This window comes from Vulpes vulpes, chromosome 3 (genome assembly GCF_048418805.1).
Source record: "Vulpes vulpes isolate BD-2025 chromosome 3, VulVul3, whole genome shotgun sequence".
NCBI lineage: Eukaryota > Metazoa > Chordata > Mammalia > Carnivora > Canidae > Vulpes > Vulpes vulpes.
Window position 1 is genome coordinate 22,241,763 of NC_132782.1, and position 16,558 is coordinate 22,258,320.

At 41.2% G+C, this 16,558-nt stretch overlaps 1 protein-coding gene across 1 annotated transcript in view; it reads right to left on the reverse strand.

Moving 5' to 3' along the window:
* Positions 1-16,558, reverse strand: part of PDE11A (phosphodiesterase 11A) — a 365,302-nt gene that overhangs the window by 61,505 nt on the left and 287,239 nt on the right. The window contains exons 13-15 of the mRNA XM_025994270.2: positions 14,017-14,126; positions 4,965-5,055; positions 1,468-1,568 (exon numbers count right to left, since the gene is read on the reverse strand). Coding sequence (XP_025850055.2) covers positions 1,468-1,568; positions 4,965-5,055; positions 14,017-14,126 — 302 coding nt within the window. The remainder of the gene's footprint in view (positions 1-1,467; positions 1,569-4,964; positions 5,056-14,016; positions 14,127-16,558) is intronic.

Consider the following 16,558-nt stretch of genomic DNA (forward strand, 5'->3'; position numbering starts at 1 on the left):
CTAACTGACACAATGCCAGAGTGCATTGTGATATTTCAAAGTGAGTGAAACAGGCTTCCTAGAAAAGGTGATGGAGCAGATGGACTGTAAAGGAAAGTTCTGCTGGATGGGGAAGTGCAGGGACAGGATTTCATGCAGAAACAATGTGATTAGGGCACAGGGGCACCTCATGAGATATTTTCAAGGGATAATATGTAGACCAGTCTGGTTGGAGCAGACAAATCATGCAGGAGAGAAGTGGAGATAAGAAGGAAAAAAGTCTGCAGGCAGATTATGGAGGGCCTTGGAAGCTGAACCAAGTTTCGAGGTTGCTTTGAAAGCAATGAAGCCTCTGAAGGTTTTTGAGGTCGAAATTGGATAGGATGTGAGAGAGGGTTAGACTGAAGAATTCCAGAGCCTTCTTCATACCTATATAGGGTTATATGGAGATGAGATGAAGGGAACAAATATGAGTAGAGAGAGAGGAACATGGGTTCGAGAAATCATTTATGGAAACAAGAAGAAAGGAACCCTCAGAGAACCCAGAAAATGAGAGAGAAAAGCAGTCAGATGTTGGGGAAGAGAAGAGGGCAGAAATTGACAGTGAGAAGCCTGTAAATCTTCAGAGGTCTCAACGAAGCTAGATAATATCAGAAATGAGTAAAGGACATTGAATTTGAGGACAAGAAAGTCTCTGGCGACCTCTAACAGAATAATTTTGGCTGAATGTGAAGGTGCACATCGGTCTTCAAAGTGTAACTAGGTGTTAGGAAAATAAATGTCCTAACATGTCCCATTCATTTGAAAAGGTAGGCAGTGAGAGAAAGGTAAATTGAAAAGCAATGAAAGATCTCCATGGGATCAAGTGAAAGAGTTTTTTTAAGGGAGGAAAGTTGGTCTTTAAAGAGGAAACTATGCATATTGGTGAAGGAAGAGACTTCCACGCTGCCAAGATAAGTGGTACCCGATGGAGCAGGTCTCAGAGGATGTAAGAGGGATGGAATTTCCAGCCCAGATAGAGGCTTGAACTTTGGGGTAAAGGGGATAGCAGTTCTGAGAAAGACATCTAGAGGAGAGGCAAGAAATGAGGGCTTGGATTTCAAGTCAACCTTTCAGCAACAAATCTTTCATTAGCATCATCAATGCCCTTATGGATCTGACTAGAAATAACAGTCCAATATAGCAATTTCAACCAGTCTCTGAAATAAAACGGCCATCATTTAGCTTCAGAGTCAAAAATCTCAAAGTTCATAAAATGAAAGAAAGCTATAAATCTCATAATGCTAGCCTCAATTTTCTTGTCTTACAGATACCACCTTAATGAAATTCATTTAGATAAGGGAAAAACAACAACAGAAAGTTTAGCACATTTACACATTGACACTAGTGCTACAATAACAGGCAACCCCCAAATATGGACCTGAAAATTAATTACAGGATGAAATTTTAGATATCCATTTGTCAAATAGATCAAATGCCAATACCTACTCAAAGTACAGCGTGAGGTCTGTTGCTAATATTGACTGCTTCAAAAGCTGCATAAGGTCACTGTATTCCTTGGAGGACAAATTAGCAAAGATGTTGTGACCCTGTAATGAGAAAGTAAAAAAGTCACAAAAGACAACATTAAATCTGAGGTTGTTGATTATATGTATCTCCTATATTTAAAAAAAAAAGTATGGGCACATGATAAAATCATTTTAAAAATTAATGAAATTTTGTGCAAATACAAACAGATTTTCTGACAAACATAGCAAAGCCAGAAAATGGAATCATTTTGAGGGAGGACTACCAGGGGGGTACTTCATTAATCTTTACCAGACTTTGTTAGTCTTAAATAGAAAACTCTGAAAACATTTCAATTTGTCTCACTGTGGATAAGCCTGTGCCAACAACTCCGTTTGACTGCCACTTCCTGTGGAATTGCGGAGTGCAGAAGTTGACAAGACATTTGAGAATCTTTCTAACCCGAAAATGAATACTAGTTTTACTAATAAAGACTTAAGTTGGCATTTTGGAAGCACCTGCTATGGCAACAAATGGCTTTAAAGAGGAGAAAAAAACCCATAGACCAGTGGTTCTCAACTGAGGATGATTTTGGCAATGGAGACTTCTAGCATGTTTAGAGACATTTTTGATGGTCACACTGGATGGGCATGCCATTGATGGATAGAGGCCTGGGATGCTGCTAAATCTCTTACAATGCACAGGAGAGCCCCCACAACAAAGATTTATCTGGCCTCGTGTGTCAACTCAGCCGAGCTTAAGAAATCCTGTGTTAAATTGTGAAGATACATCCTAATGAGGTATGTGTAGATGAAGTCCAGTACGTAATTACTGAGTGGCTAGGATATAGGAGATACCGTTCTTGGCATGGTTCTTGGGATGTTAAGATATTTCCTTAGGAAAACTTGCATCTGTATAACTCCATGCCTTTGGAAAATACCCTTCTTTTCATCAAAATTTGTTTCAGCTACAATATACAGTTCTGCAATGTTTTTAGTATAGTGAAAAAAAAAAATCCTTGTGTAAAGTGACCGACAATTCACTTAATTTGCTTTGAGAGTCAGGGACTTTTCATCTATCGAGTTTTCTTAGCATGAATTATGAACTCATAAACATGTGGCCGGGGAACTGGAGGGGTCTCAAGCCAGCGTTTAGAGCCAGAAGACGGTGCCCAAAGGAGGCGCAGAATCGCGGCCAGAGAATAAACTCTTCTCTGCCTAGAGGTAAATTAATTCTTTCAGGGAACCAGAATATCAATTAGTAAATTAGTTCTTACCAAGCACCAGATGATAATCTCCTTCCCTTAGTTAATTTATCTCATTGGGTGAACCCTCCGTTCCTTAAAGACTAGAGTATATTGGTTCCACCTGGGACAATGTCCAATATTAATAATAATTTTCAAATGAACTCTCCCAGACCCTTAATTCAGCCATTAGGAAGAAGACAAATAACTAAAGGTAGGCCACACCATAATTCTGCCCAGGTTTCTTTGCCTGAGCCTTGCCCCATGGATCAGTCACAGGCCGGTGTGCTGGGGCCTGGGAGAAAGTGGGTAGATCTCTGGAGAAGCTGTCACCCGGATGTAGACACATATCTAGAATCTCCCAGTGAAAGAAATACAGCCTTTTGGAGTAAGTGACAGTCAAAACTATGTGGAATTCAGGAGGGAGTTGGTCTGAATTTGAGGACCTTGATCATTTTGTGAGAGAGCGCATTTTACCAATTTTAAAGGACTTACGTAACACAACGGACACAATTTATAGCTGATAGAGGTGATAAAGCTAGCCTGATAAGCTTTAATAAAAATAATTTTAAAAACCCAGCTAATTTGCAACCAATGTATTGTTTATATGCAAATTGGCCTTCTATAATGCCTCACGCCTTTGGTCCCCGAGACAGATTTTTTCCCTGAAATATTGCTTCTACTCCTTGTTTAGGGAGGACTGGTATTGATGGAAAGAAAACCGACCGTGGAGGGAGAAAGGTCTGGAGCAACTATGCTCTGGCCTCTGCCTCATTTGAAAAGCGGGGGTGTAATGCCATGTGCATTTTTGCCTTTCTGAAGGGCAGGACAGGAGGGGATGCGGGGAAAGCTCTAGGCCACGACCCACAGTCCAGTTGCTCAGGGCGTAGTTCTGTTATTATTGTTCTGCGTTTTCCAGAGACAACCGTGCAGTGGAGGCCAGCCAACGCATTTTGCTTGTGTGAAGACAAATTCTGAGTTAGCAGGGTTTGTTTTTCCCAAGAGACAAACAAATGACCTTCTGAGAAAACACTAACGCCCTGTTTATTATAATTCCTGTTATCACAAAGGTGGGAGTTTCTGGGGTCCGATGTCAACCCATCATATTGCCCATACAGAAAAGACCATCTGTACCCAACCTCCTCCTGACCCCTCCTCCTTCACAGCGTTCAGCTAAAAACATGGCTTGCATAGGAAAATTCCAGAGCCTTGGAGGCTGGGCTGCTGGATTCTGTCAGAGTTACTGAGAGCCTAACCCTTGATGTTTCATTCCCAACTGAAAATACATCTCCCCCAGCGGGTTTGCTCTTCCCCAGCCGCATCAGGTTCCGGAGTGCTGACTCTCCTTTATGGGGTTGAAGAAGGCTTTCATGATATTGCAAAAGACATGCTTTCTCCAGATAGGCTGGAGGAAAAAAAAAAAAACCACCCTCCATATTTAATGATGCTATTCCAGCGAAGCAGGGCCTTAATGATGATAATAATAATAATTAATGGCACAGCTAGAGAACTGACAAATAATGGGGAACAGATGATCCCTTCTTGGCCTAAAAAAAAAATTCTGTACGCCTGCAGAAAATTAAACAGATCCTTTCCTGGCAATTTAAAACTCAGATGCCTCAGCCAGAGTCCGTTAGTGTTTTTGTCTTTTTCTCCATGGAGAGCTAAAAGTACAAAAGTCCAACTATTTCCAGCTCCTACATTGCCACATGAAACAAAATAAGGCATATGGCTTTAGCCCTGGGTCCCAAGTTTAGCTGCAATTCTCACTTTCTGATTGCTCCCACCAGCGATTTGGAGCTCTTTTATCTTTTATAGCTTTCTCGATTGTGCTAATAAAGTGTAATTTTCTCACCCTGTTTCTACTTCTACCATCTTTTAAAATGGCTTTGAATTTCACAAAGTGAGAATGTTGGGCCACTCGCTATTTCCATCAAGTCTCTCTATACTCCTCCGGCAAGGTAAGCCTGTGCTCTGGTGACAAACTGTAAGTGGTCCCCTCTGCGAAGTCTCCTTACCAATAATGAAACCCAAATGAATCAGCTCGGGAAGAATTTGAATAAGGTTCTTGGTCAGGCATCTGAAAGAATTTTACAAAGCCACCAAGAAAATAGTTTGGCCTAACAACACTTGTCCTCTTCTCTGTATTTACCTGTGGCACCACAAAGGGAGAGGTAGCAAACATTGTTTTATTGGTTTTTCTGTCAAGAGCATGAACATAACATTAGGTCTGTACCTCACTTTGCAGGATCATCACAGCGTGGTTAAAATGGTGATGCTCCAAGGTAGCAGAAGTTCCATAGAGCTGGGCCAGAGCAGAGCCGCTCCTGAAAGAGGACAGAAGGGTGAGTGATCAGGACCTTCCACTTGTCAGTGATCCTCCCACCCCAGCTCTTTGGATCAAATTGCTTCTCCTGCTTTGGCAAAGGAACATTAGCATATACATTCTCAGGAAACTGTAGTTCACTCATCGGTGAAGTAAATTATTTCAAAAACCTTCTGTGTGTTGGACTAGAGTCTATGGATGATACAACAGTAAATAAGACGCAGTCCACATTGCTAAGGAAGATGAGGTGTGGTCATAAGGGAAAATAAAGCACATAACACAAATGCCATAGACAGTGTTCCGGGTCCAATCAAAGGGCTGCGGATGATCTGAGGACCGAAGATATAAATTCTAGCTCAGGGGATCAGGGTACACTTTGTGAATAAACCTTATGTATCTTCTGAGTGTCCAGAACAACTAATTGTCTTATACTAAATGTATTTGACTCTCATGGGAAAAGCTCTTGGGAATATTAGGCACAGCCCATTTAACCACTTTACATGCATGGCTGACAAATTTTTACTATGGTTTCCCAGCCCAGAGTCCCATTATATCTCAGGTTAGAACTCTGAAAAGTTCCCTGGATTTGGAACCAGACCCCAGCTCTTGGCAATAGCTTTGGATAATTTCTTGGGTGCTTTAAGACTCAGCTTCTTTGTCTCTAAAATTATGATAATGTTATCTACTTCCTGTTATTTATGAAAATAAAATAAAATATTTGAAAGTGCCTATCATAATGCATGACATGTAGTAGACTGCAGTCTACTAAATCAATTAAAATCCATATATATTTCCATTTAAGAATGGAAAATGTTGATACTTGAAAAAATTATTTTGAGTTACCCATAAATTTTGCTTATTGTTAATTCTCAACAATATTAGTTCAGCAACGTGTTCATTGGAAATGTCCAAGTGTGTTCATTTCCAGCTCTTGTGGATTAGGAATTAGAACATCTCAAGAGTCCAGAGAGATCCAGAGAATCCTATAGTCCCTATAGTCCTGGGACTCTGACTAATGACCCATCCAGGTCCTTGTATTCTTTCCTACTCATTCCAGGAAGTTGGGACATTAAAAGCAATTTGGCTTTTATTTGGAAACGCTGGGGATTGACAGCACACAGTCTGTCTTGCTCATAAGAATAGCAAGAACTGCATTTATGTGCAATGTGAAGGATTTTGATCATAAGCTGCCCTCCACCTCCACTGTGAATCAGCCCAAGATCACAGCCAGATCAGGAGTCCAGGGACCTGTGTTCCTTGGACAGCCTCAGAGCTGACCACATGTTGGGGGAAACACAGGGTTCCATAGGGATTATTATGAATAGAGTTGGTAAGGAGGGAGCTAGATTTTCATCGGGTATGTGTTATTTCTTTAAGTCTTACCTTAATCTACACCATTTAATAAGTGAAAATTTGTTAGGCCAATCTTAGTAATCAGTGATTAATTAATATTTAATTATAGTTACTGTTTTCCATCAGAGTTCATTTTTATTAAAATACATTTTTCAAGGTGTACACTGTATGTCTTTATTTTGGTTTTTGAAATTCTAGGATGTTTTATGTGCGAATCATATCCAATTGCCTGGCATAAATAGTTGCTTAAAAAATATTAGCTGCTTGGCTAATAAGTTTACAGTGGTATGGCTAGACATGAGAGTTTGAATTAGAAGGTTCAGTAATAAATGTGTTAGCACATTTTGTGATAATGTCATTAATAATAATAACTATCATGAGAACTTACCTATAATTCACTAGGCAATATATTAACAATTTAATACATCATTTCATTTTAGTCCTAACAACAACCATGAAATAGGAGTTATTTTTCTCATTTTATAGATGAGGAAACCAAGGCTCAGAAAAGTTACACAACTTTTCCAAGGTCACACAGCTAATAGGTACCAGTTCTGGACTGGAATCCAAGTTTGTAAATTTCTTCTCACTACATCATGAGAAAGATAACTTTCTCATTTCTGCTACTGAGTCTCCATTTTTGTCAAGCTGGTTGTCATCAATGAAAAAAGATTTCAAAATTTAATGCAGAATTCTACTTGTATACCAACTGCTAACCACAGGCTCAGATTCCTGTGATTTGTTTCTATTAAATAGCCATGCCCAGATGCCCCTCACTTAGTGGTGTGAAACCTGATAACAGAGTCACTGATATAAGATAAGGTCACAGTGCAAAATATTATTTCATCCTTTATCATGTTGGTTTAGCAGACCTCACAAAAGTTAAATCAGCTGGATGATCACAAGTTACTTTATACTGTCTTTTTTCAGGATGAGTAGGAAGTTTCCTCCCTTAACCAGGGGGCACTTTATAACAAATACTACCCTCACACAGTACTGAGTTAATCACAAATATATGTAGATTTTGCAGCTGAACCATACTAAAGCTACAAAAGTGCAGGAAGACATTGTGATTCATTCATTCGCTCACCCAACAAGTAATGATGATTCTTACAAAGCCAGGCTATGGGCATGTGGAATACAAAGATAAATAAGAGCTTCTACCCTCAGGAAGCTCACAGTCCCCTATAATTGTGTAGGAGACATTCTCTTATTAGACTTGCACTAAAAATGCTCCCCTTTCTGCAAGCAAGGTGTCATTTTTAGGCGTTTAATGAACAAAGTATGGTACTAAACCTACTTTCAGTTTTCTAGAGTAAAATCATAGAAGCAAGAATGTTTCCATTTCCATATGGATCCTTTGTTTACACTATTAGATTTGGTCTTTGTTAGTTTTTCTAAGACTGCAAAACCCCTTGGTGCTTTTGCTCTCAGGTCAAGTCTCACTGAGGATGTTGCCTATACCCGCCACTGCACTCAAACATGCTATGAACCTCCTAGGGCCTCAGGAATGAAACCCACAGACACTAAACTTGATGAAAATGGCAAAAATTAAAATGTATCTCTTAGGATATACCTTATCAAAAAGTAGGCTACAGAATACTAGTTCTTTGGAATATTAAATGGCATATAGGCAGAAATGAAAAAGGTCCCATGGTCAAATACATTTGGAAAATGCTGGGTTTAAAAAGTTAAACTGTTTTATTATCGTCGGATTTCCCAATGGTATCGATATGTGAAAATACATGGTGATTTTGCAGGTGGGGAATGTAATATGCAATATTAACCAATTTTACTTTAGCATAAAACCATTTTTTGAAAGAGGCCATGTCTTTAATGTATTTTGTGTAAAGGTATACTTCCAGTTTTTCATGTAAAATATGAGAAAGATACCCAAATCAATTGTATATGGAAAAAATGGACTTTAGCACCAGCCCTCACTTTAATTGTCTGTAGGAAGTATATCCACTACAGAAGAGCTGTGGGGCACATACTGTTAAGTATGAAAATATCACATATCCAAATTGTGGAGTTATATATATCTCCAACTTGCGGATATCCACATTATATATCCAAATTCCACAAGCACAGGAATACTTATACATATGATTGTTCATGATGCTCATTATTGATTAGGTCATCCCAACGACATACTAAAGTTTTCCATTTTTGGACAGGTGACACACCAAGGGAGACTTATTAAAAAGAAAAGTCAAAGTGAAAATTCTTTCTCTATAGGCCATTCAGCGCTTTGCACAGGAACCAAAAAATAAATGTGCAAAAATGTGCATAAGTTTGCTAGGTATGCATATTCTTTGGAAGAGAGATGTAATGGGAGTGTGTGGCCGTGGCTTATGGGAAAGTTTTAGAAGGAAAACTATGAAAGGTAATTAGGAAATTGAGAATTGCTGGGAGGTGGTGAGGAATGGGATTAGGCTGTCACGGCAGATTAATGTGCCCCAGGATTTCACTTCTGGGACCTGGCCGAAAGCGACAAGATGGGTTTTCATTCCCAATAAATGAGTATAAGAGATTATGCTAGAAATGAATAGAAGAAGTCTCCTAGGAGAATATACTACAAAGCTGCTTGGTACTGATATTTAATCATCGGGGGCAGCTGTAATGGAGAGGGGGATGAGTGGGAAAGGCTGTCCCTGGAGAAAACAGGAGAGAGGTGTTCACAGAGCAATTGCCAAGCATGGTGGGATGGCGGCCCTCTCTACCTATTGATCATTCATTGCACGCGCTCCAATACTTAAAAATTAAGAATAAAATATGAAAATGCAAAGGTTCACTCATCAGAAAGGCTAAGAGAATAAATCATATTGTGCTATAACTAAAGTCACAACTTTTTATTGTAGAGGCATTTTGCATTTTATATAGTAATTTGTCCCCTGCTAAATGTCTCCTGTTTCTTTTATGGCCTTATATATGAATAAAAGGTACTGTATGCTTTGCCACATAATAATTGGTGCATTTAAATCCCATTTCCAAATCACTTGAAAGGTTGGAATTATACTGTGAATACTTTAAGGGAAGGGGCTGTTTGTTATACTTCTTTATTTCTCCCCCAGTGCCTAGCACGGAGGTTTGCACAAGAAAAGTACTCAATTATTGTGGAAAAACAAAGGAAATAAGGATTAGATTTCTTCATAAGGCTTTTCTAAACAGTGGCACACTTACTGAAAAAGTCTTTTTTTAATCAATAAAAAACTAATTCCTTCCCCATGATGTCAGAAGGTCTCTTTTCATATTCCTGTTGAAGGAAATTTTAACTGAGGGTGGGTGGTGAGGGCATTTGGTATCCTAAGTCCAGAAGTGACTCTCTTAGGTAGAAGTAGGGCTGAGGGACAACACATGAGCTGGTAAATTGTATACAAGATTAATTGTCTCAAGGAAACACGTCAGACTGTCTTGGAACAGGTAGATTTGACCATGTGGTATGAGGATGCAAAAAAAAAAAAAAAAAAGACTTCTAGTATCATTAACTAATACTATCTCATATGTTGAAAGTTGTTTAATCTCACACCAATCACTTGAGACTTGGGGACCTTAGTTTCCATCTTTGTAAAATTAAGGTGTTGAAACATGACTACCAAGGTCTAGTTCAGTTCTATGATATTTTATGGTTCCATGTCTTGATTTGCTGGATGTCGAAGCATATTTCAGTTTTCCACAGCTCACATATATGGCAAGTCAACAAACTGGAAACTCAAAGGCCTCAAGTAAATATTACAAAGTCACAAAATACAGGATGATGCAGTGGTTAAAGAATGGCTTTTGGAATCAGATAGCCCGGGTCCGAATACCATTCTGGGTATATGAATTTGGGCAAGTTAATTACTTTCCTGAGGCTCAGGCCCTCTCCATAAAATGGAGACAAAAATATTTACCCTACACGGATACTGGTGAGCACTGGAGGTAGGAAACAACAAACACATGGTAGTTCTCTCGGTCTCAGGGACTGTAAGTTGCAAAGAACAGAAATCAGTTAGAAGCAGCTTCACTGAAGAGAAGGTTGATTAAAGGATAAAAGGAACTCTGACAGCGCCCAATTATCACAAGTGTGGCTGGGTCTCCTGGAAAGGGAGGAGAGATGTGGAAAGCGGGAATCAAGTCTGCTTTTTGTCTTTCTCTAAGGGTTGTACAATCTCTTCTTTCTGTTTCTCCCCAAATATCTACTTCTTCTTCTCTTCTCTGCAGATTCCCTTTCTTGTTTCTGTTTGCTACGGGCTATGGTCATCATGACTTTCCCAAAATGGCAGCCTACAGCTCCCAAGTCTCTGTGGATCTGCAGCCTGGATCTCAACAGCTGACTTAATATCATGGTAATCCAACTCCAAATTCCTGGCAGATAAAATACGATTGGCTGGGTTTTAATAAGGTGTGTATTCTTGGTCCAAAGAGCTGAAAGGTCAATGCAAGAAGGGCCACCACTCTCAATGTGACACACAGGCTTTCTCTGGGAAGGCACAGTGGTATCACAGGATAAATATTGAGCACTTGGCTCTTAAAAAGAACCCTCAAGGTGCCCAGCCTTGTTTTATGACTATAATTCGAATACATTTATCTCTTATTTACGCCTAAGTGGCAAAATGGTAGAGGGCTAGAGAGAGCATGCTAAAGGAAGATACACTGACAATGATGCCATTGACCTACCAGAGAGAGGCATCCTAAAAAAATAATGAAATGCAGACACAGAAACCCAAACATAAGGAATTGTCAGACCCTATAATGAAAGTACACTCTGTTTATGCTTCAGTAGGCCCCAGGGACACTATTGTCTTTAGTACAACATCAAACTATGTGTATAAAAACTATGTTTTATAATAACCTATAAAAGATTATACTTGCTTAAGAAATCAGGAAACCTTATTGAAAAGCTGTATTAAAATAGTTAAATCCGTTAAAACAAAATCTCATCCATTTATCCATTCATCATTCATTCACTCATCAAACATTCTTTGTGTGTTTCTTATGCTCCTGTTATTGCTATACATCACAGGTACTCAAGAAAAAGGAAAGACACACCTGTAAATCAGCAATTAAAATGTAGTGAGATGCATACTTCTGTAAAAGCATAGGGCATTATGTGAGCATAGCAAATCAACCAGGGGATGGTACCCCGGGGATAAAACCCAGAGGAATTTTGAGGAAAGGAGAAGACAGGCATTCCAGGTAAGGGAAGCAGCATACCAGGGCACAGAGAGCTGTAACTAAAGCACTCCAATAGCCCCTGTGTCTGGAATGCTGATGCAAAGATGGAGGGGAGGGAGGAGTGGGCACTGGGCCAGGACAATGGGCAGGAGCCAGATAGAAAAGGAGCTTTGGGGGCTACACTAAGCAATTTGAATATTATCCTGAAAGTCACAGGAGGCCAGTGAATGTCTTTCAGGCAGGGGAGTGATCTAGTGAGCTTCGTGAATTACAAAGATTATTCTGGAGTGCCAGGAGGGGGAAGACCGGAGGAGGGAAATTGGGCTGCTTGTGGTAGCAATTCAGAACGGATGCAAAGAAGCAGCAGTTCCAGTAAGAAGGCAGAGATGTGGACTTTGAGGGGTGCTAAGGAGAAGCAGCCCTGGGTGTCTTGTGGATTTCAGGTGCCGCCATTCACCTAGATAGAGGAAAAGGGATAGGGAAAGACTGATTCTGAGGTGAGAGGGGGACTCTCAGAAGGAGGGAGTGGCAAAACGGGCCAAGAAAGATGGACAAGAAGTGTCCATTGGCTTTGGGAAAGGGGCCCATTGGTGGCCTCACCTGGTAAGGCAGAACTGGAACCCATGTGGAAGGCAGGGGCTGAGGAAGTGAAGACAATGAACAGACAACTCTCCAAGAGGACTGACTGGGAAGGAAGGGAGAGAAAGAGAGCAGAAGCTGGAGGGAGAAGTGGGGACTGAGGTGGGCTTCCTCAAGATGGGGAAGAATGGTTCCCATTAACAGGACGCTGAGCACTAGTAGGAAAGAGGAGGAGGCACAAGGCAGAGAGAGGGAAATTGATGGAGTGGGGTCCCGCAGGAGGGGGCAAGGAAGACATCCCAAGCTGAGGTGGAGGGATTAGCCTCAGACAGGAGGCAGCACGGCCCCTTGGCTGAGATAGGAGGGAAGGATGAAAGGATGGGGCCAGACAGATAAGTTTCTACATGGCAGGGGAGGAAATTGAGGGAGTGCTCAATTGATGGCCTCAATTTTCTCGGTGAAGGAGGAGGCAAGGTGATCTGCTGAGTGGTGCGGGGGTGGTGGCGGACAGGAGATGGTTTAGGAAGGGAGAACCGTTCGGTACATATAACCGCTAAGAGTGAGGGGGGACAGAGCTGGCCAGGGATGCAGAAAGATCAGTGGGGAACACAGAGCCGCCAGCTGAGTTGGGACAATATATATTTGTATGTCTCAGACTCTCGCAACTGTGACATTTTCTCCCAAAGCCTTTAAAAGTCTAGGTGGAGTTGCAAGAAATCGAAACGTTTGATTGAGCTGGGGCTGAGTTTTTGCGGAGTAGATGTCATAAGAGGTTAAGAGAGTCAAGAAATCATAGGATACTGAGAAGAGAGGGTTCAAGGGATGAGCTGTAATAGGATCCAGGCTGCCTAGAGAAGTGTATAAAATAAAAATTCATCTGCTGGATCAGGAATAAAAGCAGGCTGCCAGGACTCCAAGGCCTCCCTAGGTAGATGTTCAAGGAACAAAGTGAGTGGTGTGCTGTTGAAACACAGTGGGCCATTGACATTCAGATTATGGAGGGAGAGAGATCCATTTGGGGGCTTTGAAATCGGTCATCTGATGGTTCATCTTGCCTCTTTGTTGAAGCCTTCCTTAACTTCTCCATCCCCAAACTTTTTGCTCTAGAGTCTGAACCCACATATCATTTTGTTTACAAACAGTATAAGGACCATTAAAACTGGGACCTTAATATCAGTTGGGAGATTGGGGTTTTGGTCTTATTTCCAGCACCCATAAATTCTATAACCTTGGCCACAGAGTTAGCCAGTGAGCAATGGTTATCTTGACCCGTCCAACTTGCTTAGGGGCAGATTATTCCGTCTGTGCACGTTATGTGTTGCACATCCCCAGTCCTGATGCCACCTTTGTTCCCCATCTTTCTGTGGGAGGAGGGACGAGAGCAGCAGAGACCGTATTCCTCATGTCGCTTTATTTCACTGCAGTTTATACTATACCCACCATTAAAGAGCCTGCAAGAGATTCTATTGGGTGAAGAAAGATATTTCGCTTCATAAAATTTCCTAAGACCACTTTTATTTTAATAGTCTCAAAAGCTGATTTTGAGAGTAGCAAGTCCAAGATGCTTATAATGCCGTGAAGGCAAATATTCTGGGAGGGAAAAAAAATAGGCCCTTTAAAATCTGAGCTTTGTTATCTGACTGAGGTCAACAGAGACAGACCAAATCAACAAGCATGACATGAAGGGCAAATTTGCAATTAAAAGAAGAATAGGGAATTATAAAGATGGATGAGCCCCATGACATGCACACCCAAGCCTGCGTGGCCTTGGCCTCGGATGCCAGAAATTAATGCTTTACTCTTTAGCACTCGTCACCTTTGGCTCGGAACAGAAAGGCAAATGCATTAAAATAACAACAATTAGAACACTTACTTAGCTTGGAAGGCATTGTTGGTTCCCCTGTGGTCGAGGTCATGACACAGGCATCCCACAATCACCGCTAAAATTTCCACCTCAGACAGAATCTCTTGAAACCCTGCGGTCTGGGAAGAGGGGAAAAATGGCAACAGTCACTCCTTGGGGCAGGGAGGATGGATAAGGTCCGTCCGCTGAGCAACAATCAGCTGTTTTCATACCCACATCATTTAAGGAGATGATTAACTGCCACCCCCTTAGATGACAGTCAGTTGGGTGGTCAGTTGCACAGCTTAAGGTCCCCACAGTGATGAATTAGCTGGCTGTCACAGGGGCCCACACTGGCACACCAGGACAAAGTTCAGACTATTCCCTTCTTAGAGAAGAGGCCGCCCTATCCAGATACAGTGACAGTTTGGCAGAGGCTCAGAGCAAAATGTGTTTTGTGAGTCTACATAGCAACAATGAGCATCTCGTGGTAGGGAGGAGAAAAGAGGGCTGTCAATTTAGAAGTGAATGCTATAATCCACCAGATGCCACTCAAAACGAAGGCGGGCAAGAGAAAACACGTTATATATGGGTTAAAAGAAGCAACTTAGAGGTCTCAAATTGCTACATGAAAATATTCTAGACGTTCTCTTGTGAAGACCTTAATTCATATTAGCTTGGAGGACAGATTAAATTCATACAGATAATAAGGCAGGGTACGTCCTGAAAACTAGGATTTGGCAGAGGATTAGGCAACACAGATTGAAGATCACATGGAGAATCTTTTTACATAGAATCCTTTTTTTTTATTAGCTTCTGGGGCACGCTCATGGAATGTACAAGGCTCCATGTGAGATCTTTGGGGAGCAGTGTGATGTAATTACGGAACCAAGGTTCGTTGGTTCCTACTGTCCTTCGGTTAGTTTAGAAGAGGAGGAACTGAGCCTCTGGAAACACAAGCCTATGCATTTTCTTGACCCCAAGCCTGTCTTTCCCCTTTTTTTCTTAGTTAAGTCTCCCATTTCAGTATTTATTAAAATCTGTATCAGCGGGCAGGAGGAGGGGAAAGTGGGGTTCAAATTGCTTCCTTTTTCATGTACATTTTTCCCCATACTGAGGACCACTAGATGATAGAATCTGTTAAGGTTAAGTCACTTCTTTTAGAGCAATGAAAACTTTGTTTTTTGATTAGTTACATTTTTATTGCAGAAATAACTGAATAATAAGTGTCTGTATTGACAATTTTATTTTTTAAAATTAAGTTGGGTCCCCTGCTACATTTAGAAATACAAAGAGAAATACACATGAACACAGGAATGTTAGTAAATTGTTGGGGGTGGGGTGGAGAGAACTGAAAAAGCCGGTATCAAAGCTGTGTGTGCCCCTTCATTTTAAAATTCGGAGTTGGATGTTCATTTTAAGTTAAGTTTGCTTTACTTGAAGTATGACCTGGATAGTTAAAAAACAAAAATCAAATCATGGTAAGAGGCTTAGGATCAAAAACCATAGTCTCTCATCCTCCCCCTTTCCTGATTCCCAAAGGCACCTCATCTTCCCCTAATTTGGTAGTTAATTTCTACCATATTTCTACATAGTGTGTCCATATTATTAGCACTTGGCCATCCATCAAGTGCTTATGTAGTCTTCCTCTGTGCTGACACTGTCCTAAGAGCTCTACAACCGTTTAACCCACGGGATTGTCAGCTCAGCCCTGTGAGGTAGGAACCACCCTTATCCCAGGTAGAGAGCAGGGAATTGGGGCCCAGAGAAACTAAGGCATGCGCCCAAGGGCTCACAGCTAGTAAGTGGCAGAGGTGGGCAAACTCCCAGCACCCAGGTGCCAGAGTTCACCCTTAAACACTGATGTCTTGTGATGGGTGAGAATGATCTTCTCTTCCCTCCCTCCCTCCTCTCACACCCACGATGCAATCCAGACCCGCACTCTATAAATATTCACTACTGAGCCAACTCGTTATGTGAGGCTTGTTTCCTTTCTGATGTAAATGTTTTTATTTCCTGGAGTTCAGATTTCTTTGAACATCCAAGTCTTCTCACATCCTACACAGCCCCCCAAGGGGGCCACACCATTTCTTCCATGCCTTCCTGTCCTGGGGACTCCCTGCTGCAGCCTGCTCCTGCTCTTTGGTCTGGATTCTCTGCGGGCAGCCAGCTTTCCTCCCCTGGGGTTGACCTCCAGCCTCCTGCATCCCACCCTCTCTCCTTCTTCATTTCCTCCCTCATTTCACAGGAGCACATCTGCCCGTGAGAAAGGGTGTTAACTGTGCATTAACTTTTGAGGCTTTGCATGATTGAAAATGTCTTTATTCTTCTATTTGGTTGTTAGCTTCCCCTACATTCGAGGTTGCAACATTTCCACTCAGAATTTTGAAAGACTGCTCTATTGTTTTCTAACTTTTGAAGCTGTTTTTGAGAAGTATATCCGATTCTTATTCCTAACAGCAGATACTCTTTGATTTTTCTCTCTCAGAATCCTCTATCTCTGGGTTTTGGCAATTTCACAAAGATATGGTTTAGTTTGGGACTTTTTTCCCATCGTTTTGCTTGGTGAGGC